The 26,234-nt window shown below is 36.3% G+C and overlaps 1 protein-coding gene across 2 annotated transcripts; it reads right to left on the reverse strand.

Moving 5' to 3' along the window:
* Positions 1-3,508: 3,508 nt before the first annotated feature.
* On the reverse strand, positions 3,509-17,144 carry LOC148865095 (uncharacterized). Of its 2 annotated transcripts, XM_088975156.1 has the most exons (9): positions 16,685-17,134; positions 15,660-16,024; positions 15,491-15,563; positions 15,239-15,319; positions 15,047-15,110; positions 9,264-9,351; positions 9,054-9,138; positions 7,302-7,375; positions 3,509-3,762 (listed from the first exon to the last, which is right to left on the reverse strand). In XM_088975156.1, the coding sequence occupies exons 1-9, from the start codon at positions 16,796-16,798 to the stop codon at positions 3,711-3,713; spliced, it is 996 nt and encodes a 331-aa protein (XP_088831282.1). In that variant the 5' UTR covers positions 16,799-17,134; the 3' UTR covers positions 3,509-3,710. The 2 variants fall into 2 exon arrangements, with proteins under 2 accessions (XP_088831282.1, XP_088831283.1); XM_088975157.1 differs by lacking the exon at positions 7,302-7,375 and having other exon boundaries at positions 16,685-17,144.
* Between the last annotated feature and the right edge of the window lie 9,090 nt (positions 17,145-26,234).

Genomic DNA, 26,234 nt, shown 5'->3' on the forward strand with positions numbered 1-26,234 from the left:
CATCCACTGAAAGAGGGATGGTGAACTGCCCAATGCACACCACGGGAACTTGGGGTTGTTCCCCGGTGGTGTTTGTTTCTGTGCCACGTCCGGCATTGTTGGAAGAAGAGTAGGTAAGGGAGGTAAGAAAGATTTAGAGGGAGGCTTTTAGAAGCGTTCCCACAGACGACGCCAATTGATGGTGCGCAATCCGGCCGGTCCTAACTGTCAACGATCGTCTCTGACTGGAGCAAAGGGGGAGCCTGAAACGGAGAAGATGAGGGAACTCTGGGGGGAACCCGGTGTGATAACTCTGAAGCTCAATTTAGTATTCTCTCAAAGGCAAGATAAAGACCAGATAGCGCAAAGTTCACATACCTTGTTGTTTGGGGGTAGGGGGCCTTTTATAACCACTTCGCGCACTCACTCTGAGGCCTCTGCCAGGTCGGGTATGATTTCTTCTATGTTTCTGCCAGTTCGGATGTCATCCTTTCTGCTAGGACAGAACCGCCACTGCTTCTGGTCGGAGCCGTCTCTATAACTGGAGATGGCGGTGTTAGGTGGCGGTGGCAGGCGGCCGTTTGAAGTGCGGCTGTCAAGCGTCAGATCCCAAGTCAGTCAGGTGCGCCGCCCCTGGGTACGAACTTCCTCGGTGTCAGGCATAGTACGGTTTGTTTAGTTTGGTGTCCTGGAGGCGAAGTGCTGGAGTGGTGAGCGAGGCGAAGTTTTGAGTTCGGAGGTATGTCCCGAACTGCCATGGGGTAGGTCAGTTCGGTGAGGTGTGTCCCAAACTGCTATAAGGCAGGCCAGTTCGGTGAGGTGTGTCCTGAACTGCTATAAGGCAAGCCAGTTCGAGTTTTGCTCGTGGCCTAAGGGTGAGTTTGGGTTCCCAGTAGTGAGTTCGGACTGCTGGTAGGTAGTTCGGACCGCTGGTTCCTTCGCGCCTTAGGCGCGCTGTTGTGCTGAGCTGTTGCCTTTGCCACATGTTGCGTAATTACGAAGTCGGGCCAAATCTTCCTTCATCAGGAATTGTTCCCGAGTTTTAAAGAGATCCAGGTCTGATATCATGGTCAGTTTGGCCAGAGACGGAGGCAGATTAACAGTGAGGGAATTATTAAAAACAGGTATTGTCTATACGAGATTGAAAAAAGGTCAAGCTCAAGAGGGATCTGCCCACAGATATCAATGAGTATATATGGTGCGGCCAACCAGTTGGATGCGCCACGTCCAAATGTTTCAGTTGAACAAGTTTTGACAGATTCATGGGCAATGGCATTTGTGAGGGTTGGTTGCAAGTGAATCCGGTGTGTGGGACCAGTAAGGTGATTGCATAAAGTGTATCAGATTCCGGCCATTGAGTATGAAGGCCGGGAACTCTGAGGTGATTTCTAAAAGGTTTTAGGAATCATGCCTTTCGGAGATTGTTGATGTGATACAGAATTGAAACTTCGAGTTCGAGGTAACTGGCAGCAACCAGCAAGGCTAAGAAAGCTGAGCTCTGATAAGTGACCGATTTCGAGAGGGATGGAACCAGTGAAAAAGTGGACATGAGTGAGCCTCGACTTCGAGAGGTTGCCAATGGCGGATAGGATTTATCCAGAGAGAAAATTCATGCTGAGTTCAAGGCGGGCAAGATTGGGTAGCAATGTGAAAGTGAATTGGCCAGGGGTGCCTATGAGATGCGAGTCATTCAGGTTTATCTCAGCAGCATTTCAGCACTGTTGCAGATTTGTTGATGATACCTCCAAATCCCTACTGCAGATACCTTAAATCCCACCAGTAGACCCAAATAAAGAAAAGGTAATTCCCCAGTCTAGCATTCAAAAACAGCAGATAAATGCTCCAGATCCTCACCGTGTCAACATTTCAAAGTTATCTAATATCGCCCTTAAGCTCAGCACCTGGTCCACTGAGGCATCCAAGAAAATAAGTGTCATCAGCATATTGGAGATGAGTAATACAGGGACCCTCAGAACCTACTTTAAGCCTTCAATCCAACCCAATTGAGTGCCCTTCTCCATTAGCAAACTCAGCACCTCCATAACTATCACAAATAACAAAGGGGAAATTAGATCCCCTTGCCGCAGCCCTCTGGAGGCATACTAGCAAGTTTTTACCTCATCATGGTGAGAGTAGCATACTAGCATATTGGGTGCTGATAAAGAAGGAATTTAAGTGGGAAGGAGCAAGATCAACTTGAAAGACTAGCTCTTGATGGCTGCCTTCTTCCATAGAGAGTAGCAGATTGCTCATGCTTGGACAGCACCTATGATGGGAGCAAAAATTGAACTTTGATGGCTTTTGACCATCAGGCTTAGGTGTCTTTTCAGAGATTATACTCTTAGGTTTGGTAGGTGAAGTTATTACCGGAGCAAAATATCTAACTGTCTCCAAGGTCCAAAAGTAGCCTACTCTTCCAGTTGTGCTAGTTTTATAGCTACTTGGATTAATGCCCACCTTGGATTGGATTGGATTTAAACACCCTGGGTCGGATCAGTATTTGATTTGGATTGGGCCAAATCCAATCAATTGACAGCCTAGTTTTGGCTCTCGGTCAAGTCAGATTTGGACATTAGAATATTAGATTGCATCTCCAGGATTGAGAGAGAATAACCATTACAAGTTTTCAAATGCTATCCCATTTGTGCAGACATTTTTTCCCTTTAGCTTTAGGCTGTGTTTGGTTGCATGCATTGATGCAAAACCATGGCAGTGCAAATGATTTGAGTGTAAATGAAGTAAAATAAGGCATGAAGCAGAATAAAAGTAAAATCCAGAACAAAATTAAACAAGAATTTGCAGTTTTTACATTTGCACACTCGTGCATTTATACTAGTGCAAATAAATTTGCACTGCAACCAAACACAGCCTTAAAGTTCAAATTAGGAGTACAATTCATTTTTCTATTGAATATCATTTTCCAAGAAAAATTATTCGCTTTTCCCACATTCTAAGTTCAACCAAACACAACCGATATGTAAATGAAAATTTGAAGTCGATGTCCATTTGTTTTAATTTTCTTTCGAGTTTAGCTTCACCTAGCACAAGGTCTTTTATTAACCCAGTTTGGAATATTAAATTCCCACCAAGAAGTCAATTGTTCATCTAAAAGTGCCTTCTACAAATTACCAGCTTCAAAAGAGGGGTATCATCGCTGATTTGAACTGCATTTGACTCTGCTGAAAGATGAAAAGGTCTATGGATCATGTGTCCCTCATTTGCCCAAGCTTGATGGTTTGGATCGTCACTTGGTTCAGAAAGTGCAAAGAACTCAAATTTTGCTGCAATTAGGAACTGGGTGATCGGCTAGAAATGCCAATCTGTTCAACAGAAGGATATGAATGATGTAATGAAGGTTGTCAATGCCTTTGAGAGATTGTTAATGGCACTAGCCTGCTATTTTACGGTAGCAGATGCACTTGGTTCAATAGAAGTGTCAATACAAGACCCAAAATACTCAACTCACTGCTTACCAATGATTCAATTTGCTACCACACTGATCAAATATAGATCTGTTATGCCAAGGAAATGATGCTAAACATTACAATTCTATTTCATGCTTTTCTTATTTACTTGTACAACATCTTCTGATAGATATACCCAAGCCCTCATACTCCAAGAAAGGAAAAACAAGAACAGGAAAGAATAAAGAATACGGCACAATATATGCCAGGAGAATACAGATGAGCATACTCTGCTTAGGTAATATGACAAATATGTGAACCACCGCATCAGCCTTTACCCATGTTTAAGGTATTTTGATGAATGTCTGAATCCCCATAACTGCGGAGTCGGGAGCAAACAGAAGAATTATTTAAAGCAGATAAGATTTAAACCACAAAGACATGATATCTAAGATCTGTAGCAAAATATCAGGAGGCGTGTACAATGTTGGCCTTTACATGAACCTATCTGCCTATTACGGTCATTTTTGAAATTTGGATCTGTTTAAATATCCAAATCACCATTCTATTAAAGATTAGAATCAATGTCAACATAAAAAAAAAATGTCAGTTCATCAAGATTTGCAGCCTAACTAACGGTTTTGTTGGCAACCTGACAACATGGGGTAAAAATAGTTAACTGTGACTTGCTCAGTCTTCAAGTCCAGTAGACAAATTTAGATTGGTTGGATAGGAGAAAGCATATTAATAGTGAGGCACAAGCAATTAATCCATTCTTGTTCCTTAAACTTGTTGATCATGCAATGGTTTCTCATTACCTCCTATTGTGCTTAAGAAGTCGAAGCAGGAATGACAAATGGTGAAATTTAAAGGTGTAATGTGTAGGAAAAGATTGATAACACAACCAGTTGATAGATTGTGCCACTCATCACATCCAGAAACAGGTTTCTACAAATCATTGATTACCATGTCACAGTAAATTGCATCTGGCATGTTCTAAGGATTTTGCCATTTGGTTATCCCAAACTACATCAAATTGTATAGAGGTTTTCCATCAGACAACGGAGGAAAGTTGGTATATTAGGATAGTCAATACCAGACTGTAAGCAACAAGTGACAAGCATCAGATACACAAAACAGTCAACTATCAATAAAGATGCCTGCTGCTGGACAATTCTTTGAATGGCTTGGTATGGTCAAATAACAAGCATTTCATCACTTTGCAGTAACTCCATGTAGTCACAGACCACAAAACTAGACTGACCATAACAGATTGTTGACATGCCAACATGAGTTTGATGAACCAGACAGCATGACAAGAGACAGCCGTACAAATAAAGGACCATTAGAAACTAGCATGTCTTCTGATCATTTACATGGTAGACAACCTCTAAACCCATAAAAAATAAAATAAAAAAACAAGAAGAAGAAATCACCTTCATACAGAATGCACCTACAGTATAGCTGTGGGTGCCTCATACATACAAGTTCCAGGCCCTTACTCCAATGTTGGCAAGGTTGACAACTAGTCACAATATATGGATACCTACATTATTAGCTGATTGGAACAAACACTAATTTGTTTACTTCGATTCCCTTCACCACTAAACATAACATTTCCCTTTTGTCTAGCTACAGGACCAACCATTGGTTCAAATTAGAGGTGATTTGGGGAGGATCAAGGTTTCCCTAGAGTCTACTCCATATCAAGTATAAGAACAAACCCATTTACACCTGGTTTCCTTTTCTCCAACAGCTACCACTTGAGACTTTGGGTTTAGAAGAGGTTTTAGAGACCATGAGACTGCAAGATAGGCTTCCCAAGTTTCTCAGGGATGCATTCTTATTCCAAGAAGACCTTGATCAAAGGATTTGATCTATTGATCCATTCTGTTCTCTTACTTGTGCTTCTTTCTTTGAAACCCTAGATGATCCTCTCCCATCTCCCCAATCCTTTTTCCAATCAAAAACCTTTGGATGGCCCTACTAAAAGATCAAAGATTTTGCTAAAAGCCACATTAAAGATAATCAATACCTGTGATATGATCCAACAAAGATAGAATATTGTGCCCCTGAATCCACATGCATGCTTCCCTGAAAATTTTCAAGAATGCCATCCACATATTCCTCTCTTTTTCTTTAACAACATGGTATGAAGCAACCTTTTCCCTCTTTTTGGAGTTATTTAAATATGGATGTATTTGTTATCTTCTAAACTGCTTTCTCTTTACACAAATAGGATAAACTGCCGTATTGTACAATACAAGCAATCGTTTGTGATGCTTGGTGAAAGAGGAATATTTTTTTTTTTTGAAGAGTTAAAGGAAAAATTTTATTAATAAGGAAAGGAAGTACAAACTAAGAGGTGACAAGATGACACCCCACCAATACAAAATGACTAAGAAATAGATCACAAAACTGATCAATATTCAAGTCTAGATTTCAAGAACTTTCAAAAAATTCTCCCCCAAATCTGATATACTGGTTTGATCAAATTCAGGGAGCACCAAAACCCAATCCAACACAAGAATTAGCAAAATACATTAAACATGCTAAACAACCATTTTTGTTAGCTGAAGATGTTAAACTTGAAAAATAGTTACGTAATTCTCTAAACCCACAATTTAAAAAAGTATGTAGGAATACTATTAGATCGGATGCTTTAAAAATTTTTTAATCATATAAACAAAATTTAATTTATATGTTATCAAATCTTAATTCTAAAGTTGCAATTACTTCTGATATTTGGACTTCTAAATTTAACATAAGTTATATTTGTGTTACCGGTCATTTTATTGATGAAAATTGGCTTTTAAATAAAATAAATTTAAGTTTTACTAAGCTTGAGTGGCCACATACTGGCCCAACTATTGATGCAAGTATTTTAAATACTTTACATGCTTATGGAATTGACAATAAATTATTTTCTATTAGCTTTGATAATGCCAGTAATAATGATTCAGCAATAAATATTTTAAAATCTCAATTAAAACCACGTTTAAATGATAAACTATTTCATATCAAATGTGCATGCCACATTTTAAACTTATGTATTCAAGATGCTTTAAATATTATCTCTACTCATATTTCTAAAATTAGAAGTTGTATTATGTATGTTAAAAGTTCTAGAGCAAGAAAACAAGAATTTAAATATTTATGTCAAAATTATGGTTTAAAATAAAAACATTTTATATTAGATGTTAAAAATAGATGGACTTCTACCTATGCTATGTTAGAAAGTTATATTTCTCACAAACAAATTCTTAGTGATTTTTATAATGCAAAAATGCCTACTGATATTATATTTGAGGATGACTGGGAAATGGCAATTTGTATAAGGGATTTTTTAAAACATTTTTATGATGCAACTAATGAATTATTGGGTATTTATTATCCAACTAGTTGTAATTTAGCTTACCAATTAATGATAATTAGTGATTGTTTTACAAAATATAGAAAGAATCCACAATTTAAAAGTATTGTTGAAATAATGGAAAATAAATTTAAAAAATATTGGGAGAACGTTTCTCCTCTTTATTGCTTAGCTACAATATTAGATCCTAGGATTAGGAAAGATGGTGTAGCTATTTTACTTGGAACATATTGTGAAAATATGAATATTGAAATTGGAAATAAAAAGGAAGAAATTAATAGTTTATTATTTGAAATGTATAACTTATATGAATCTGAAGTAATAGGGAATAGTAAAAATTCAACAACTTGTACAGCCACATCTTCCACTTCTGAACTTGAATCCAGTAGTGGAAAAAAAAAACTTTTTTATTTAATAAGAGGTAGAAATCCATTGCCTTGACAACAAGTTCATTTACTAAACTTAATTGTTTTACAAGCAAATTTTTCTACTTTAGGTGATTCTTCCTTTACCTCAGAGGGAACAAATAATTTTGATATTTTCACCTGGTAGAGTAAACATGCAAAAAATTATCCAGTTCTCGCTGCCATGGCACGTGATCTACTAATCCCTCCGGTGTCTACAGTTCCATCGGAGTCTTGTTTTAGTGCAAGTACTAAGGTGTTGGACGACAAGAGAAATTGTATGAATGATGAAAGTCTAGAGATGTGCACTTGCTTTAAAGATTAGTTAGATGCTAAAGATAGATTACAAGACAAACGAGGGCATGACACTACACCTGATGTTTCACCTGAAGCACATGACCAAAGTCAAATTCAATAGGAGAAAATGATGAAGTTAATATTTTTTGTATACTCAATAGTTGTATAACATTTTTTCAAATTATTGTAAATTTTGTTTTAATTTTATTTAATTTATTTGATATTTTTTAATAACATAATTTTTTATTTTCAATTTGTAACTATATTGTATTTTTTATATTTTATTAATTTATTCCATTTTCCAATTTTCATATTTCATTCATCCAACCAGTGCATGCTTTGTATCATTCAAATTTAAATGAAATAAAATTCCTATTTTTCTTCCAATTTATTGTTCACTTTGAGTCTTTGTCTCTTTGACTTCTTATTTGGTTATGTATTTTTTTTTTCATTTCTTTGTTAGATTTCTTATTTTTTCAAATAGTTTCCAAAGGAAAGTTAAATATTTTAGTTTTACTTAGCAAATAAATAAAAACATCAAAAATGTCAAAAAAAAAATCTAGCCCAATTTGGCCCACACCTAAGGCCTGGCCTGTGGCCCAGCCTAGGCCTGTGGCACGGCACGGGCCTATACGGGCTTGGGCCACGACCCCCGACCCACGGGCTTGGATCGTGGGTCGTGCCGGGCCGACCCCCTAATTATCCTTGGGGAGGGTGGCACAGCCCGTTTTACACCTCTAGGAGGTCCCATGGTGCTTATTTGTTGATGAGGGTAGGAGTAAAACAAAATATATGCAATGTAAAAGCTTAATAACAATAGGAATGCAAATCAAGGTACAATTAGGATTGAAGACCAAGAGATAGGTCAATATGACCTTTTCCAGTACCTTGGTTTGATAATTCATGATAACAAACCAAGAGATGGGTCAATATGACCTTTTCCAGTACCTTGGTTTGATGATTCATGATAACAAACCAAGAGATAGGTTACCCATAGAACTAGAGCAGGATGGGAAAACTGGTGGGTACATCCAAAGTCCTATGTGATAGGAAAATATAACTTGGATTAAAAGGAAAGTCCTTTAAAACAGTTGTAAGGTCAGCAATACTATACGAAGCAAAGTGTTGGACAGTCAAGAAACAACATATCCAAAAATAGGCCCCAATAAGTGGTATAACGAGAGAAGGTAGACTTAGATGACCATCTACAGCACCCGTAAGGAAAAAAATAATCAATTACAAGTTGAAAGTGCTAGAAGGGCTAGCGGCAGACCAAAAAGGACATGGATTGAAGTAATAAGAAATGTTTTGAGCATTCATAATTTAACAATGGATATAGCATTAAACAGAATGGAATGGTGTAACAGGATTGATGCAGCCAACCCATATAGTTGGGATATGATGATCCAATTTCATGTCCATGAACATTACATGCAGGGAACAATGAATCAAAATAAAGAAAATCAATTAAGAACTACAAAAGAAAATGTTAAAAACCATGCAAGCATGAAGATTGATAAAAATGCCTGGAGACTCTCATATGTGAAAGGCTAAAAGAATTGAAAGGTACTCAGAACAAAGATAAACAAGGCACACCTCAACGTTCTTCAATTCAAATTCTGGGCTATGTGCTAAGCACAAGTTCCCAAAGGTTTCACAAGGTCCACTTGTTCCATGTAACCTTTTCAAAGAAAAATCCAAGATTAGTTGAAAATAATTTGCTAGATATAACAGTAAAAAAATCACAGGTTTCACTTTAACTTTCCTTAATTGGAAAGTTGGTGCAACTTTTAAAATTTGACTTACAGATCTTCATCCAGACATAAAGCAAAGTTTCCACCCCCACCAATGGCCAATAGGTCATTCAAACACAGGTAGAAATACCGATTTGCACCTACAAGAATCATGACGTCACATTAGTACAAAATAAACAAATATGTTCTTGCTTATCCTTGATGACACAAAGATTCACAATTTTCACCTATTTGAAAGTTCTTCTTTATTTATGTCAGTGGTATCCTTACAAATGTAAACCTTAAAAAAAAAAAATAGCATATCTATTGATAAGCAACAGAATCATCATAAAATACAAAAGACTGAAATGACTCATTTAGGGAGGGCTAGAGCTATTCCTATAATCAAATATAGAAATGTGTTTGCACCTCATAGTTTTGGGCAACAACATCTGCATTGTCTTTCTTAAATTCCAACAGCCAATGGTAGTCTCACCTTTTGTCTTAACTATCAATTAGCAGGATGCCTGTGTGATGGATAGGCCTAGTGCCAAACAATCAAAAGATCACAACCCACCATTCAATGCAATCTACAACAGACATTAACTGGAAAAACTCAAAAACCCACCATTTTACATGAATGCGGGATGGTGGAGAAAATTGTAATCTTACAAAGTTCTAAAACACTTGAGAATTATATGGTTGGAGGCCATTTGATCAAGTGGATTTTTGGTGTAATCCCTCTAATGTGGGAATTACTAATTAGTAGGTCATGATGCTCAGAGTATTCAACTTATAACCTTTAATCTACAGCTGCTTAGATCCAATCATGATTCAAAGAAGGAAAGAAAGAGATGCCATGACTAATAGAAGATGTAAGAAGAATTTTGTCTCAAACCTGAAAGATAGGAGTTGTGATTAATAAGGAGGAGGATATGGTTAAGGCCTTCATGGATCATTTTAAATCTATTTATGGGAGGCCCTTGGATGAAAAGCCTATAGTGGAAGGATTGGATTGGCCTAACCTGAGTAGGGAGTGTAAGGAAATCTTAGAAAGGAAATTTGAGCTGGAGAAGATCAAGGAAGCTGTGTTTTTATGGATAGGTCAAGGTTCTAGGGGCAAATGGTTTCATAATGGCTTTCTATGAGGATTGCTGGCATTTGTTGAAATGGGAATTAATGGAACTTTTTAGCGTATTTTTGACAGGAAAATTGTCATTCCAGGGCTTAATGCTAATTTTTAGCATTGATCCCAAAAACACTAGAAGCTGATCACTCTAAAAGATTTTAGACCCATTAGAATGGGGACTAGAATCCATGAAATCATTGCCATGGTTTTGTCTTTTAGGCTTAAAAATGTCCTTCCCTCTATTAACACATCAGATCAGGGTGCCTTTGTGCAAGGTATACAGATTATGGATCAAACTCTTATAGAAAATGAATACATAGAAGAGAAAAAGAGAACAGGGAGAAAAGGAGTGATTTGTAAGCTAGGTCTACAGAAGGCCTATTATTTGGTGGACTGATCTTTCCTAATGGAAATCTTGAGGAGAAAATGAGAGATATTTCACACAAATGGACAATGGATGGGAATATGGGATGCTAATGACTTTGGGGATAGATAACATAGAGCTAATGACTTTGGCATTACTTAGGAAGTGGTTATGGAGACTACCAATGGACAGGAATAAACTATGCCACAAGGTAATTTTAAGCATTCACACACAAATGGACAATGGATGGGAATATGGGATGCTAGATTGTCTGTTAAGGCTAATTGAGCCTCTCCTTGGAAGGCTATTCGTTCCATTCTTCCATGTTTCCTCCCTTCTATCATGTATGTTGTTTCTTCTGGCAATAAGGTAAAATTTTGGAAATATGTTTGGTTAGGCCGTTAGGGCAATGACCTTTCAAAGACCAATTTCCTTCATTGTATACAGTGTCTTCTTTTAAAGGGGAATTTGTCTCAAAATTTATTGTACCCTCAGCTTCACATAATGGCTTTGACTAACACTTAGGTTTTCAAAGGGGTATTAGGGACTCTAAAATTCTAAATGTGCTAAGACTCCTTCAAATCCTCGATGGTGTGTTTCTAAATCCCCTTAAATCTGATTCTAGGAATTGAACTCCTTCCTCTTTGGGTTATTTCTCTTGTGCCTCATTTTTTAAGGTCCTGTCCCAACTTTTTATGTTTGTGTAGCTTTTCCCTTTGAAAGAGGTATGGTGTAAACTAGTTCCACCTAGAGTTGGTGCTTTCTATGAAGAGGTCTTCCATGAGAGAATTAACACTTGAGACGTATTGCAGAAAAAGGAAACCTAAGTGTGACTATCTTCATCTTGGTGTATACTTTGCAAAGCAAATGGTACGACATGCTATCACTTGCTAATAGGGGTGTAACTCAGGCAGGTTGGTTCGGGTTGAATATCAACCTAGGCCCAACCCTAAAGGTGCAAACCTCGGGCTTGGGCATGGCCCAACCCAAGCTTAACCCAACACAATCCGGGTTAATCCTAGGCTCAAGTTGGGTTGACCCAAGCTTAGTTGGGTAGGGAAGGTTGGTTGGGTTTGAAAGAAATTATGATACATTTTTATATGATTATCTTTCATTGGGATTTATAACCAAATTTAAGAGCATAATTGATTGAAAATATGTACAGATTTCATTTACAAATGCGCATGTATATGTTTTAGACATATATACATAGGAAAAAGGATGGGTTATATAAATATAATTCATGTATGCATGTATTTATTAGTAACTCCACTAGTGTGATCTTGTCTTACACTGCCGGACCCAAGCCCAAATAAAGGAGGAGGGTGCATCAGGTTGAAAATTGGCACTAAAACTTTTGCCAAACTCTCATCCCAATTTGTCTTTCCATGCTCATACTAGGGCATTCTCTAGAAACGATGCGCTACACCCTAACCCAAGTGTAGTATAAAGTGAGCAAGGTTTGAAACACTAATAATTTAATACTGGATGTGGCTTTAAATAGAACAAATTGGAGAAGCAGGATTCATCATTCATGTAGCCGACCCCATATAATTGGGATAAGGCATGGATGATGATGATATCGCTGCTGCTTTATTTTTCACGGAATCTACAACAACAAACACAGGAAAAACTTCTAGTGTAGCTACTGGCTTAGCGAGATCCGTTGGGTATCAAACTGCTTGTTTTGGTCGAGATCCAGATTCTGAGAGTAGTGATCGAGAGCTTGATTCTAACACTCGTGAGCGTGACCTTGCGAACAGAAAGAGTGAACCAACCGAAAACCATATACGCAATAAGCAAAGCAAGCACCAGTACTAGAGTCAATTGTTCCAAATCGAGAGCCAGCCCTAATAGCAACAGAGGCAAGGATGGCAAGAACAAAGCAAGCAGTAGACCAAGCAGCTAATCCAGTGTTGGATCAAGACCCAACATAAGATAAAAACCTAGCCAAAAGACCAATAGGAGCATAAGTAGCTAATACGTCAGAAGCACGCACCAGTCACATACCCAGTAGTAGGACCTGCACCATAAGCTAGGGTTGCAAGAGCAAAGCAAGCCATATGTTGATCCAGTATGGATGAGGCATGGATTCATGTAGCCGACCCCATATAGTTGGGATAAGGCATGGATGATGATGATGTATTTGTTCGAGCAAGCTCGAGTTTGGTCAGGCCTAGGTTGGATTGGGCCGAGCTCAGGCTACACAAGGCCTCAACCCAAGTCTAGGCTAGGCCCAAGTTTTTTGGCCTAGGCCCAACCCATAGCCCGAAAGTGTAGGCTGAGCCGAGGTTAGGCCTGCCAAGTTGCACCCCTACTTGCTAATCTCCTATCCATTTGTTACTTTAGAAACAATAATAGAATGCATCACTATTAGAGTGGCTCATTAGATCTTTGGAGAGCTTCTCAATCTTCTCAATAGATAATACTTTTTTATTGGAAACGGTAACTTCTTTAATACAAAATTAAGTGCAGCTGTCAACCCCTAAACAGGTGTTGGGTCCCCAATAATCTTTATTACAAAACATCCAAGAACATGCTTTCCCTCACAGTCCCTTATTTAGCCAACATATCATCTTAACCATTAGCTGATCTCCTTGTTCATTTGAAGCAAGCACCAATCTCCCTTGTTATATTGAGAATTTCCCTTATGGGCTGTCAATAAATCTAGGCTCCCAACTTACTTTATTGCACTCAATCAATTAACAATTTAGAGTCTCCCTCTATCTCAATTTGGTGTAAACCCAATTGTTTGGCACATCTTACACCTTGAAGCAAGGCCATCCGTAAATGTCCTCGGCTGAGAAGTCTTTAAACAAATCCAAAGTTTTCAAGCATTGGATAGTCATAATGGTTATTCTTTCTACAATTTCCTCCTTGGATTTCACCACTGCTTTAAAAATCCAATTGTTTCTTTCTTCCCAGACTAACCATAGGATAGCTGCTCTAGTGGCTCTCCACATTAATCTTCCACGTCTCTTCGGTTGCCTGAAAAAGCTTGGGTCAAAAAGGCTTACCATTGTCCAGGGGAGGTATCCACCTGCAATCAAAGGTAGAAGAAAACTAGGTCCAAATAAAGCACACAAATAGACAAAAATGCCTAAAAAAGCTTGTGGCTCTCCACAGATTCAGTTATACTAATAACCTTTTTTCCATGCCAAACATTCTCAATCAACTGCTTCATGGTCAAGCATGACCATCACCAACATAGACCCTCCTACAATTCTACTTCCAGTTTTCTTCCCTGATTGGTTGCACTTAACCCATCAACTCAAAGGATCAGCTTTTGCAGCAATGAGCATTACCTTCTTTGTACATTAAAGAACCTCCCAGTCACAGAGACTTCATGCTCCTCATCCAACAAAGATTTCCTGTCAACATATTTTTCTGTGAAAGCCCAAAACATCAATCCCAATTCTACAGTCTAAGCTAAACTACACTGCACAAACCTCTCATGAAAAATGTTATGGGCTAACAGTTTCTGCAAGTTAATATGAACTGAATTTTGTGAACACTCATACATACTTCACCATGTGTATACATAAAAAGTGCTCTGTAAAGGATATTCCTACTACCAATTGTGGGAGGGTGAGGCTTAGTGCCAGGAAGGTCTGTATAGAGGACGGATAGTTGGCCTGTGGCGTCAGGGAAGACTTTTTGGTATGGAGCAAGGCTCTCAAGGGGTTACTAGGGTTTCTCCTCAAACATCCAGGTGTCCCCTCTTCGTATGAGGCTCTCTATATATAGGCTCTTGTTCCGTGGATATTATCAGATCTTCTATCATTGAGAGGTTCCCTCTTATGCGACATGACTAACATTGATTCCTAGAAGTTCGGGATCATGTTGATCGGTTGCCCCTTTTAGGCTAGTCAAGGATTCACCATGTGGCTTTTTAAGACTGCAGTACTCAGGTTCTCCTTTTTCCCACCATATGTCCTTGAGCACGCTAGCTACAGTGCCCTTCCTTATGTTCATGTTTAGTGCTTACGTGCCATAGCATCCTGCGATGTGTTGCGCTACAATGGCTGTTTGATCCATTGCAGGCCAGTGCTTCTCTTAATTATGGTTTGGAGTGGGTCCCACTTGGTTCTAAGATTTAATCACCCTATCATGTAGTGGACAATGGACACCTTCGAATTCCATGTTCCTACACCAACAATGTTGCACAGTTGATCACAGTGGCTTTTCAACAAAAAGCATGTTTATTAAATTCAATCTATTGGTTCCATAATGTAACCAAAAGTAAATAGATATATAGAAAAAAGAAACATTCTTCCTATAAATCAAGTAAATATCAATACTGTTTGCCATTTTCTGCAAGAAATATTGTGAATAAAAACAAAGTTTTAGATGAAATGATTACCAGTTGCCCTGAAAAGCCTTGGTTGCCCATATATAGTAGTGAATACAAATGTTTGGTTTGTCCCCTGGGAAAAATGTTATGAAAGAATTCAAGGTCAGCATGCCAAGGAATTACATATAGAACAGGAATTCCATACATGTTTACATGCAATCAAAATGTCAACTTCACAAAGAGAGAACTGAGATGACTCACTTGATATTTTCTTTTAGCAGTTGGTGTTAAAGGGCATTGTAGAAGCCCACCAAATACAGCACCTTGCATATCTCCAACAATCTAGATAGCATAACATTGTTCACATTAATCCCCACCCAAAAGAGCAAGCAACCTAATACTTCAACATACCATCATTAACCTCTAAAGAGTAAAGGCATTTGACAGTATGAAGACTCATTTCTATTTTGCCATTACTTAAGAGCTTTCATTAGAATATGAACATGAACTTACCAGAAGACAAGGACCAGAAAGATCAGCACTCTTACGAAGAAGAGTACGAAGTGATATTCCATGTTTTGACGTACTGCCCTTCAGTTGAATGAAATGCACAATTATGAACTGAAAATAACGAAACATGGCCAACGTAATTGCACGCAATAATTTCGTTAGCAATGCATACCTATACAAGAGGGCCCATTGGCATCCTTTCACTATATTAGGAAGACATGCCTCAAGAAATTCGTAAAGGTCAGCAGTTATGAATGAAGAACTATCCATTAGATTGGGAACAGGGTCTACAGGAGCATGTGAGATGGTAGTTTCTTCATAATTATGAGAGCCATTGATGTCTCTTTCTGAGGCATGGCCTTTGTCTTCTTCACAAGCTTTTGGCATTTCTTTACTCTCAGATACAGGTCCGTATTCACCATTGCAATCCAGAGGCTTATCTTTCCGGGAAAAACTCTTGCTTCTCCATTTTGCCGCAAGTGATCTTAGTGGTTTGGCATCATACCAACGCTTGCTAGATTTGTGGCCTGGCCTGGCCTACACATTCAGAAACTTCACGTTACAACCAACTTCCAAAATCCAAAATTCACAAGCAACAAATAATAAGAAGCACAACATAAACCATGAAAGCCTAGAAGCTATCCAAACGATCATTAGGAGTTTAATTTCAGGCAGGTAGGCAGAAAAGAAACCAGAAGTGAGAAGACCATGAAGACAAATGGAACCATAGGAATATCAAATTACAGTGTGAGAATCTACCTCTGAACAAAAACTTCTAAAAAACACTTCTATATTAACAACAGAGAAGTAGACAAATTAAGATCTCAAGATGCCCAAAAATGTACAAACAGCAGGTAGAAGGAAACAATAAAATTAAAATTCAATACCTACAACCAAGCCATAATCGTTTACTTGGGCAGTCATAGAAGATTATAGAAGCCAACCAAGAACTTCCAAATAACTGGCAAATCATTTAAATAGAATACCACAAATGCAAAAGCTTCATCAACTAAAAAAAGCACCGCAGCGAAGAACAAACAGATATCCGGAAATGAAGAACAGATCAGAAAACACAACACAAGTTTTCCGATTTAGTTTGATTATCAACAACATCCTCAACCAGATAAATAGAGAACTTTAATAAAACAGATCAAAATCATCTGGGATTTGCAAGTCAAATAAATCTTGTTTCGTTACCTGAGGTCCGGCTTGAACAACAGGAGAATCACTAGTGGAATGAAACGATGAAGACGGAGATTTGGCGAAAAGAAAAGAGAGCTTGTCTGCAACTTTTCCTTTCAATGAATGCATGATGTGCTGGGGTGCCGTTAATGGAGGAATTCAGGGATTGTAGACCCTAACCAGAGATTCCTCGGAATTATAGAATCTCATCTAAGCGGCGCTATGATTGCCATGAATTAATAATTTGTAACTTTTAGCTTAGTTTAATTTAATTCAATAATATTTTTTGTGCGAAGAGAGAGAGAAGAGTCGGTGGACGATGATGATGAGACGAACCGCAACAAAGGAAGAAGAAAGGTAGGTGTTTAATGTTTGGTCGTTGGCGTGAATGTTTTGTTTTTCTCCTACGCAAGAAACAGAGGAAGGAATGGACCTTTCTTTCCATCCGCTTTCCTGCGTCGTCTCTTCCGACTCTCGAGTCCGTTTCTGCTGTTCTCCACTTCCCAACCTTGACACGTGGCAAGTTCTTCCTACAAAACCCATCCCTACTGAGGATCTTGTGAAGGTACCGGATCTCCTACTAACGATGTACCGGCACGGCCAATGCGGGTTGGAGGTAGAGCCCAGCACAAGCCCAGGCCCGTGGCCCGGACTGATCATTTCATTTGCTTTTTTTTTTCTTTTTCTGTATTCATATTATATTATACCTGTTCATGGGCCGGGTATCCCGATGGCCCAGCCCGCACCCTGGTCGGGCTTGGTCATGTAATTAGGCCCGCTGACCTGACCTCGGGCCTAACACGGTAAGTCCAACTATGTTTCAGGCCGGGCTCGGGATTTGTCAAAAAAGCCCAGCCCGAGTGCGGCTCGGCCTGACTCAGCATTATATATATTTATAAAATATATAATATATATTTTATATATTATATAAAATATATAAATAATATAATATTTATATATATTTATAATTTAAGATATACATTTTTTATTCTTTTCTTTATAATCTCTCTCTCTCTCTCTCTCTCTCTCTCTCTCTCTCTCTCTCTCTCTCTCTCTCTCTCTCTCTCTATTCATCTGCTTCAGTAGTAGTAACAGCGGACTAAATTTTGGGCTCGGGCTCGGGCCCAAGCCCGTGCTTCGGGCTTTTTATGAGGGCCAGGCTCGGGCCTTAGAAAAATCTATTAATACAGAGTGAAAGCCCAACCCGGCCCGGCCCATGAACAGGTATATTTCAGACTTCAGTACAAAAAAATAAAAACTCACTAAAAGTATAGGTGTATCGGCACGGCCCACGTTTTTGTGCCGGCACGGCCCATGCAGATTGGGGGTAGGGCCTAGCACAAGCCAAGGCCCGTGGCCCGTAGCGAGCCTTGGGCCAGACTCGTCCATATTATTTCATTTTCTTTTTTTCTGTTTTTAGTACAAAAAATAAAAACTCAAAAGCAAAAAATAATGAACAATTACAAATTCAATGATTATAACAACAATTTGAAAAAAAAATCATTGTAAAATTTTATTCGATATGAATAATCAATTCATACAATAAAATATAAAATGATTAAATAAAATTGAAAAAAAATAGGAGGAAATTAGAATGCTATAAATAGAAAATAAAAATTTACAATAGAATTGAAAAAAAATTACAAATAACTTACAAGGTACAAATAAAATTGATAAAAATCTCAAAATTTACAATAATCTAAAAAAATTCTTCAAGTCCCACTAAGTAGTATATATATTGGGTGATGTGTCATGTCCTTTATCCTACAGTCTATCTTCTGCATGCAACCAATCTTTTTGGCTAAATGCACATCTTCAATGTTTTATCTATCATCTGGCTCCTTCTCTCATCTAGAACTATATTTCATGTATTAAAACAAGATTCTAATGCTATTGTAGACTAAGGTGGCGTTTGATAAATCTGAAAATTCAGATCTAAAAAGTTAAAAAGATATTAAGTGTCTGAAATCTGAAAATAGGCATATATGCTTTTTTACTTTTTAGAGGATCTGAATCCATAAGTTTGTTTGTGTTGGACCAACCCTTTACCATCTGAAATTTACTAATTTTACTATTTTACCCCTAGAACATACTATTTGTAAATGTTGAGTTCAATTTGCGTTATCTCATAAAAAATAATTTTCAACCTCAAAATAATATTTTAATAATACAAATAAAAATAATAAATTATTAATTATTAATTAATAAATGGAATGATTAAAATTAAAAAAAATAATTAATGACTATAAAAATATTAAAATAATTAGTAATTATTAATTTACACAAATAAAATTTAATGAAATAATTAAAAATTACTAGTTAATAAAAATAATTAATAATTAACACAAGTAAATTTAATAAAAAATAATTAATTTTTAATAAAAACTATTAAAATAACTAATAATTTACAATTAAATATTTTTACTCACTAAACCATCGTTGCTGCATGTTGCAGCGACAGTGGCGGTGGTGAAAACACAAGGGAGGGAGGGAGAGAGAAAGAGAGAGAGAGGGGGGAGGGAGAGAGAGAGAGAGAGAGAAGACAGGGGAGAGAGAGAGTTGTCGTTGCAACTTGCAGCGGCGGTGGCGGTGGTGGGAACACAAGGGAGGGCGAGAGAGAGTGCGAGGGAGGGAGGGAGGGAGAGAGAGAGAGAGAGAGAGAGAGAGAGAGAGGCGTTCTTCCTCCCTAAGCGAGAGCGAGAGATGCATTCTTCCTCCCTGTGAAATGATTAGGTTTTTTAGATTTGGGGGTAATCAAGGGTAGCGCATGTCATTTCTAAAAACATAGAAGGGTAGATTCGACCTTGCACCGACTCTAAAATGCATCTGAGCACGTTAAGAGCCGACCCAAGGTCTATTATTGTCAGATCTGAATATAAGATTCAGACCATGTCTAAGAGGTAAAACCAAACAAGGGGTGAGGTCTAAAAAGCACCATTTTCAGATTCAGGCCTCCAAAAAGTGCAATCAAATGCCACCTAAGGCTACAACTTGGGCCAAGTTGGCCCGAACCCAACCCAAAAAAGTTGGGTTGGGTTGAGTTGGATTGATGCTTGGGTTAGGGTTAGGATTGAAATTCATGAACCCAACTTTACTTTGGGTTGGGTTAGGGTTGAACCATTGAGCAACCCAACCCAATCTGAACCCGACTCTATATTACATGTCATATATAAATCTATGTTATAATTTGATACATCATACATTGATTTGTTTAGATGCATGATAATTGTATAGCCCTCACCACATACTATCATGTCTTTCTTTAAAATAATCACTTCACCTAATCCTAATCTGAAAGACAAGAACCCTAATGACATATTTTATGTTTTCTAATATTTTATTCTTCATCTCCTCTCTCTTGTTTGTCACCCATATCTTGATGTCCATAAAATATTTATCATAAGTCATAAGTCATAATAAATTAGTCATTTCAAACACTTATTTGTTTTGAATTTTGTACTAAAAGAACCAATAAATATATCAACAAACAAATGCTAATAAAACATAGGATTAATATATGTAGTGAAAGTTGAGTTAAGATTTGAGATTAAGAAATTCTATGAGATTTTTAAGGGATGGGAAAAAGGTTGGGTTGGGTCTAACTCAAGGTAGCCCAACTTCGAGTTGGGTTGGGTTAGGGTTGAAGGAATTTCGTTAGGGTTAGGGTTAGGTTTAGGTAGGTTGAGTTGAAGGTGGCGTTACGTTAGGGTTAGGATTGGGGGTTCAAAACTTAGGGTCAGGCTAGGGTTAGACCCAACCCAACTTAACCTAGCCTAACTTGCCCTATTACAAACACCGAAGGAATTAGTAAATCATGTGCCATAGCAACAAGCATAGGATAATTATTTTTATGTGCTTTCCACAAGCTAAAATATCAAAATTTCTTATGTTGGACATCTAACAGTTTGCAAATGTCTTTTCAAATGGCCAATGCCAACACTACTTTGATAGCAAAATTCATCTTTACATTTATTATAAATTGCACTCATGCCCTTTTCCGCTACATCCTCGATAGTAAAATAATTCCAAACATCATTGATTTTTTTTCTTAGTACCTTAAAATTAGTAGGATTAGATTGGGTTTGAAAGGTCATCCAAGAGGAACCGGCCATTTTAATAAATATTAAAATCTAAAATAAAAAAAAAAATCCAATTAACTTGGTAATTGCATTTCCGATCCTTAGAGTCCAATCTGTCAATTCGGTATTTCAACTTGAATGCAAAGCTTTTAAGTCTCCCAAATTGCCAACTTCAACTTGAGACACTTGGTCAAGCCTCATTCTTATTGAAATTAAAAAAGTAAGAGAGATAGATTGAGAGAGAGAAAGGTTATGAGAGTATAGTAGTATTAGAGATTGATAGTATGAGAGTATGAGAATAAGAGATTGTATTTGATTGTTGTTGTGATGAAAATGGATGAGAGTTAGGTATTTATAAGGGTTAGAAATAACTGAATTTATCAAAATATCCTCCTAAATTAGTTGTTTATAGTTGTTGAGGGGGGTATTTTGGTCATTTATAATGTTTATTTATCACTTTACTTAAAATGCCCTCTTATAAGCTAGTTGTTAATAGCTATTAAGGGGCATTTTAGTCATTTTATTGCATCCCATTTGGTACAATACATAAATACCCCCCAAAAGTAGTTGTTCATAGTTGTTGGGGGTATTTTTGCCATTATGCCCCCTTATAACTATAGGAGTCCACACAAGCCATGGGCCAGCACGACCCATGGTCCAAAATCCCTTGACAAGCTCGGCCCCAAGGGTCACACCTCTAAAGTAGAGGTGTAATGTGGGTCATGCCATGCCAACACAGTACGATTTTGTAGGTCTTCCACACTTTGGTAGGGCATGTCATGTGGCATGTGGGACTAGGTGGCTCATGCCTGCCTGGCCCAGAACCCTTCAAAGGTCATGCTCGAAACAAGCGTAGGCAGGTCTATACCATGATAGGTTGAGCCATACGCTTGGACCAAGTTCAACTAGGTCTTTTTTCTGTTTGTCTTGTTATTTTTCCATTTTTACTAAGTAAAAAATGATAAAAATTTAGAGAAAAATAAAACTTGAACAAAAAAACACTTAACAAAATGCAAAATGGACAACAAGTTCAAAAGAAAATTGCAAAAAAATTATTTTATTTGAATTTAATGAAGAAAAAGTAAAAAAAATGAAAAAAAAATATAATAGAATTGGAATAAATTAAAAGATTAATATAATAAAGTTTTACAGTGGTATTGACTATTAAAAAGTCACAAATAACTTTTACATAAAATTAAAAATAAAATTTACAATAATTTTGAAAACATTGTACAACTATTGAGTATACAAAAAAAAATATTATTGGCTTCATTATTTTCTTCAAGTTCCATCCCCTCCATCTCCTTAATCTTGATTTAGATCATATGCTTTTGGTGAAATATCGAGTGGAAGTGTCATGCCCTCCTCGATCTTGCAACTTGTCTTTAGCATCTAACCAATCCTCCAAGCAAATACACATCTCTAGGCTTTCATTGTTCATGCAGCTTCTCTTGTTACCCAATATCCTAATACTAACACAAAAACAAGACTCTAATGAAACTATAGACACCGAAGGGGTTCATAAATCGTGTGCCATGGTAGCAAGAATTGGATAAATATTTTCATGCACATTTCATTAGACTGAAATATAAAAATTATTTAATTCATCCAAGTTGAGAGAATTTACTAAATTATTAAATTAGTTTGTAAATAAAAATTAAGTTCATTAAATGAACTTGATGATGTAGTGACAACTGACTTTTGCCTTTTTAACTCTTACACTATACAAGAACTAGAGGTTTCTATAGTGGAGGTTGTACAAGTTTTTCTTATATCCTAACAATTGAGATTCATATGCATTATACATTTCAAATAATAAATTATTCACTACATCTTTTTTGTTTTAATTTCACTTTTCATATTTTCATAACAAGATTCAAATAAAACATCTAAGTCATCTTTTTCTAATCCTAGGATGTAATATTATAGATAAGCAACATAGAGGAAAATATTTTTCCAATATTTTTAAATTTAACTTCCACTACATCAATAATATTTTGAAATTTTAAATTATCTTTATATTTTAAGAAATTACTAATTATAAATAATTAATTAACCAAAATACAAGAAAATAGGTAATAAACACCTGAAAATGCAATGGTTGTATCATAAAAAATTTGTAAAAAATATTGTATACAAATTGCAATTTCCCAATCATCATTTGTTATAAAATCGTAGAACATTTTCTCATTATGGAAGTTAAAAAGAATTAAGAATGTCTTTGTATAAAAAACAACTTTCTAACATAAAATAGGTGGAATTCCACGAATATCTAATACAAAATTTTTATATTTTAGACCATATTTTTGACATAAATATTTAAATTCTTGTTTTTTTTTTATACCAAAACATCTAATGTACATAATACAATTTCTAATTTTAGAAATATGGAAGAAATAATATTTAAAGCATCTTGAACACACAAATTTAAGATGTGACATGCATGCACATCTAATATGAAACATGGTTTTAATTGGGATCTTAATATATTTATTATTGAGTCATTATTGTCAAAATTATCAAAACTAATTGAGTATTCGTATAGTAATCTTTGACAAAATTATTGTACATAGTTATATTCTTGTAGATGTTCTATTTGTTCATGGTCCAAAGTTGCCTTATCTCACTATTTATTCATGTCAAAGATGTATTTTTTGCATTTAGACAAACGGAAGAGTAGGAAATCACAAAAAAAAAAGGGAAATATGTAAAAAAAAAAATTTGGAAGCATAAACAAATTAATGAAGGAATTTTAGAGTGCCCACTTGTTGTTGTAACACTACCATTATTATCAGTTGTAGGTGGCATATTATCATCATGACCCAGAAAGAATTTCATTTGCTATTGGAATTGTTGTGCCTACATTTCATCCTATATAATAGCTTCATATGCATTCTCATTGATTCTGAAAAATGTTAATGCTGTCTATTTATAATAATCAAATATTTTGACAAGTTATTGATAAAAAACCAGCCCCTTACTACTTTTTATTTATACATAGTTTAAACCATCATTGGAATATCTTAGTGATCATATTACTTGTTAGCTTGATATAGTGAAAAATCAAATCCACACTACTTTTGATTCTTTTAAATCATTGTTGATCATCAATTCATTAAGAAAGGCCAAAATAACACTAATACCCCAATCCCCATTGTGCGGTTGATACAATTAAAACAATACTCTTGAAAAATAATTATCAAGTGCTTAAGACTTAAATGATTGCAAACTCTAAAGAACCCATAGGAGTGCAAGTTAAGCCTAAGTAGTAATTTGAAAGTTCATTGGTTAAGTATTTCTTTAATAGGAAAAAAGTTATTATTTATTTATTGTTTGATTAAGCTATTTGAAGCACATTCAAAGAATTTTTTTTATCATTCTACCCACAAACTCTCCCCACATCCCTGCCCACAAGATACTATCTTCATGTATTAAGAACATCTCCCCATGAATGATGAGGAGATACTCCCAATGTGTGGTTGTAGTGTTTTGTGGGTAAGAATATGGGAAGAGTTTGTAGGTAGGAGATCCATGTTCAACCAAATTTATAATGGAGTGATTGATGATGCCTCATAATAGTCTTGAATTTCAGTGATCAATGGTACCTCAAATCTCTAATGGAGTTGGCCCTTTCTATTTTCTTTTTTTCTTCATAATTGAATCGAGTTAATCCCATCTAAACTCTTTCTCGCACAAGGAAAATATATCATTAATCTCCTAAAATGTTTCACATGGTGGAAAGACCTAATAATGAAATGTTTTGTGCAACTCAAAAATTGACGTTGACCACGAAACTCCAATATCCTTTGATTAATGCTGCAAATCTTACAATAACAATCTTAGTCTTCCATGATGTTGTGTTTGGTTAATAAAAATAAGAGAAAAATTAAAAGTAACTTGATGGCCCATCCAAAATTTTGGCAAACGTTCAACCTAGAACATCTACACAAAAAGCATTCTCTTACTAAATTTAAGTCAATGGAATTTAGAGAGAGAATTTATAAAACCCTTAGTGGGTTCTAGGTCATTAAACCAGACTAATAGGGTATGGGAGCTTCTTTGCAAGTTTCTAATGCTAAATGAATGCTAGAATGGATGGGCTTTTGTAATTATGAATATAATTAACACCAAGAATTAGGTGGATACAACAAATTTAATCACCTATGAAAAGTTGAATGCTTTCTTCATTATCACCACTTGAATGAAGATGGAAAATCTAAACATCTAGCTATAATGCTCACTTATCATAAGATAAGCGTATCATAAGAATTTCAATGTAACCTTTGTAAACTCACTTACCTTCTGCCGCCTGTTTTCATCAGAACAACATAAGAGACTCATGTAATTTATTGTTTTTATAAAAAAGAAAGTAGTTCATTGTAATACAAATTAAGATTAAACATATCATATAGTGGGTAGCTGAAGTCATCTTACTGCTTATTTTGAAAAGTTGACTACCAATCTTAAGTTGAATTGAGGTTAAGCAAGCATTTGCCTACATCCCTACTAGATTCTTACAACAAACAAAAAAGTTAAAACACAACTACCACCATTACTAATATTTAATCTTTTATTTTAATGTTCATGTTTAAACCTTTCATGGTTTGTTTGGCTATTACCATGTCAAACCGCTCAAATCTACTTAAAGCCATTGGAGCCTCTAAAGTAGGGATGTAAACGGTATTCGAATATTCAAATTCGAATTTGAGATTTGATGTAATTGAATAGAATTTGGATTATTCAAATTTTATTAATGGTCAATTTTGAATAACACATTTTTACCAATTAATTTATCGATTCGAATTCTAATTTCATGTCAAATACAAAACAAGATAATATGTAGTTTTAGAACTTACATGTATCAACTAGGGGTATTAATAGGTCGAGTTAAACGGTAAAACCGACTTGACCTAACCTTACTGGATCAGGTTTGAGGCAGCTAAATAGGGTTTAGGGTCGAGTTAGGGTTCTAGAATTCTAACCCGAGTTGGATTTGGGTCGGTGTTAGGTTTATATTGATCCGACTCGTTGGGTCATAATACCTCTTTTATTATATACAAGAGACTACCACAGTAGGGGTATTGCTGTAATTATATACAACTTACTCTAACCCATGAGAGTGGAAACCCTAAAGCATTTTTCCTTTTTACCTTTTTGAAATTGAAAGAAACTCTTTGAAGAAACTATGAGAGTGAACTAACACTGTAGAAGCACAACCACACAGTCTTCTTTTAATCACAAAGGCAAGCTCAAAGGTCAATCATACATTAACCTCACTACTAGAAAATTCATCTATAGAGGCGGCCATAACTGCCTCTTAAAGCTTAAAAAATGCCTCTAAAGGAAATAGGAGGAAGCCAGGTAAGTGCCTCTAAAAGCCTTGTCGCTAAATGTTTTACAAGTGTTTGGTTAAGCATTAGAGGTGGATTATAAATTTGCCTTTAAATTGGATTTTTAGAGGCACATACGACTGCCTCTATTGCATT

This window comes from Nelumbo lutea, chromosome 3, assembly GCF_056320005.1.
Source record: "Nelumbo lutea isolate HS-2025 chromosome 3, American lotus-T2T, whole genome shotgun sequence".
Classification (NCBI taxonomy): domain Eukaryota; kingdom Viridiplantae; phylum Streptophyta; class Magnoliopsida; order Proteales; family Nelumbonaceae; genus Nelumbo; species Nelumbo lutea.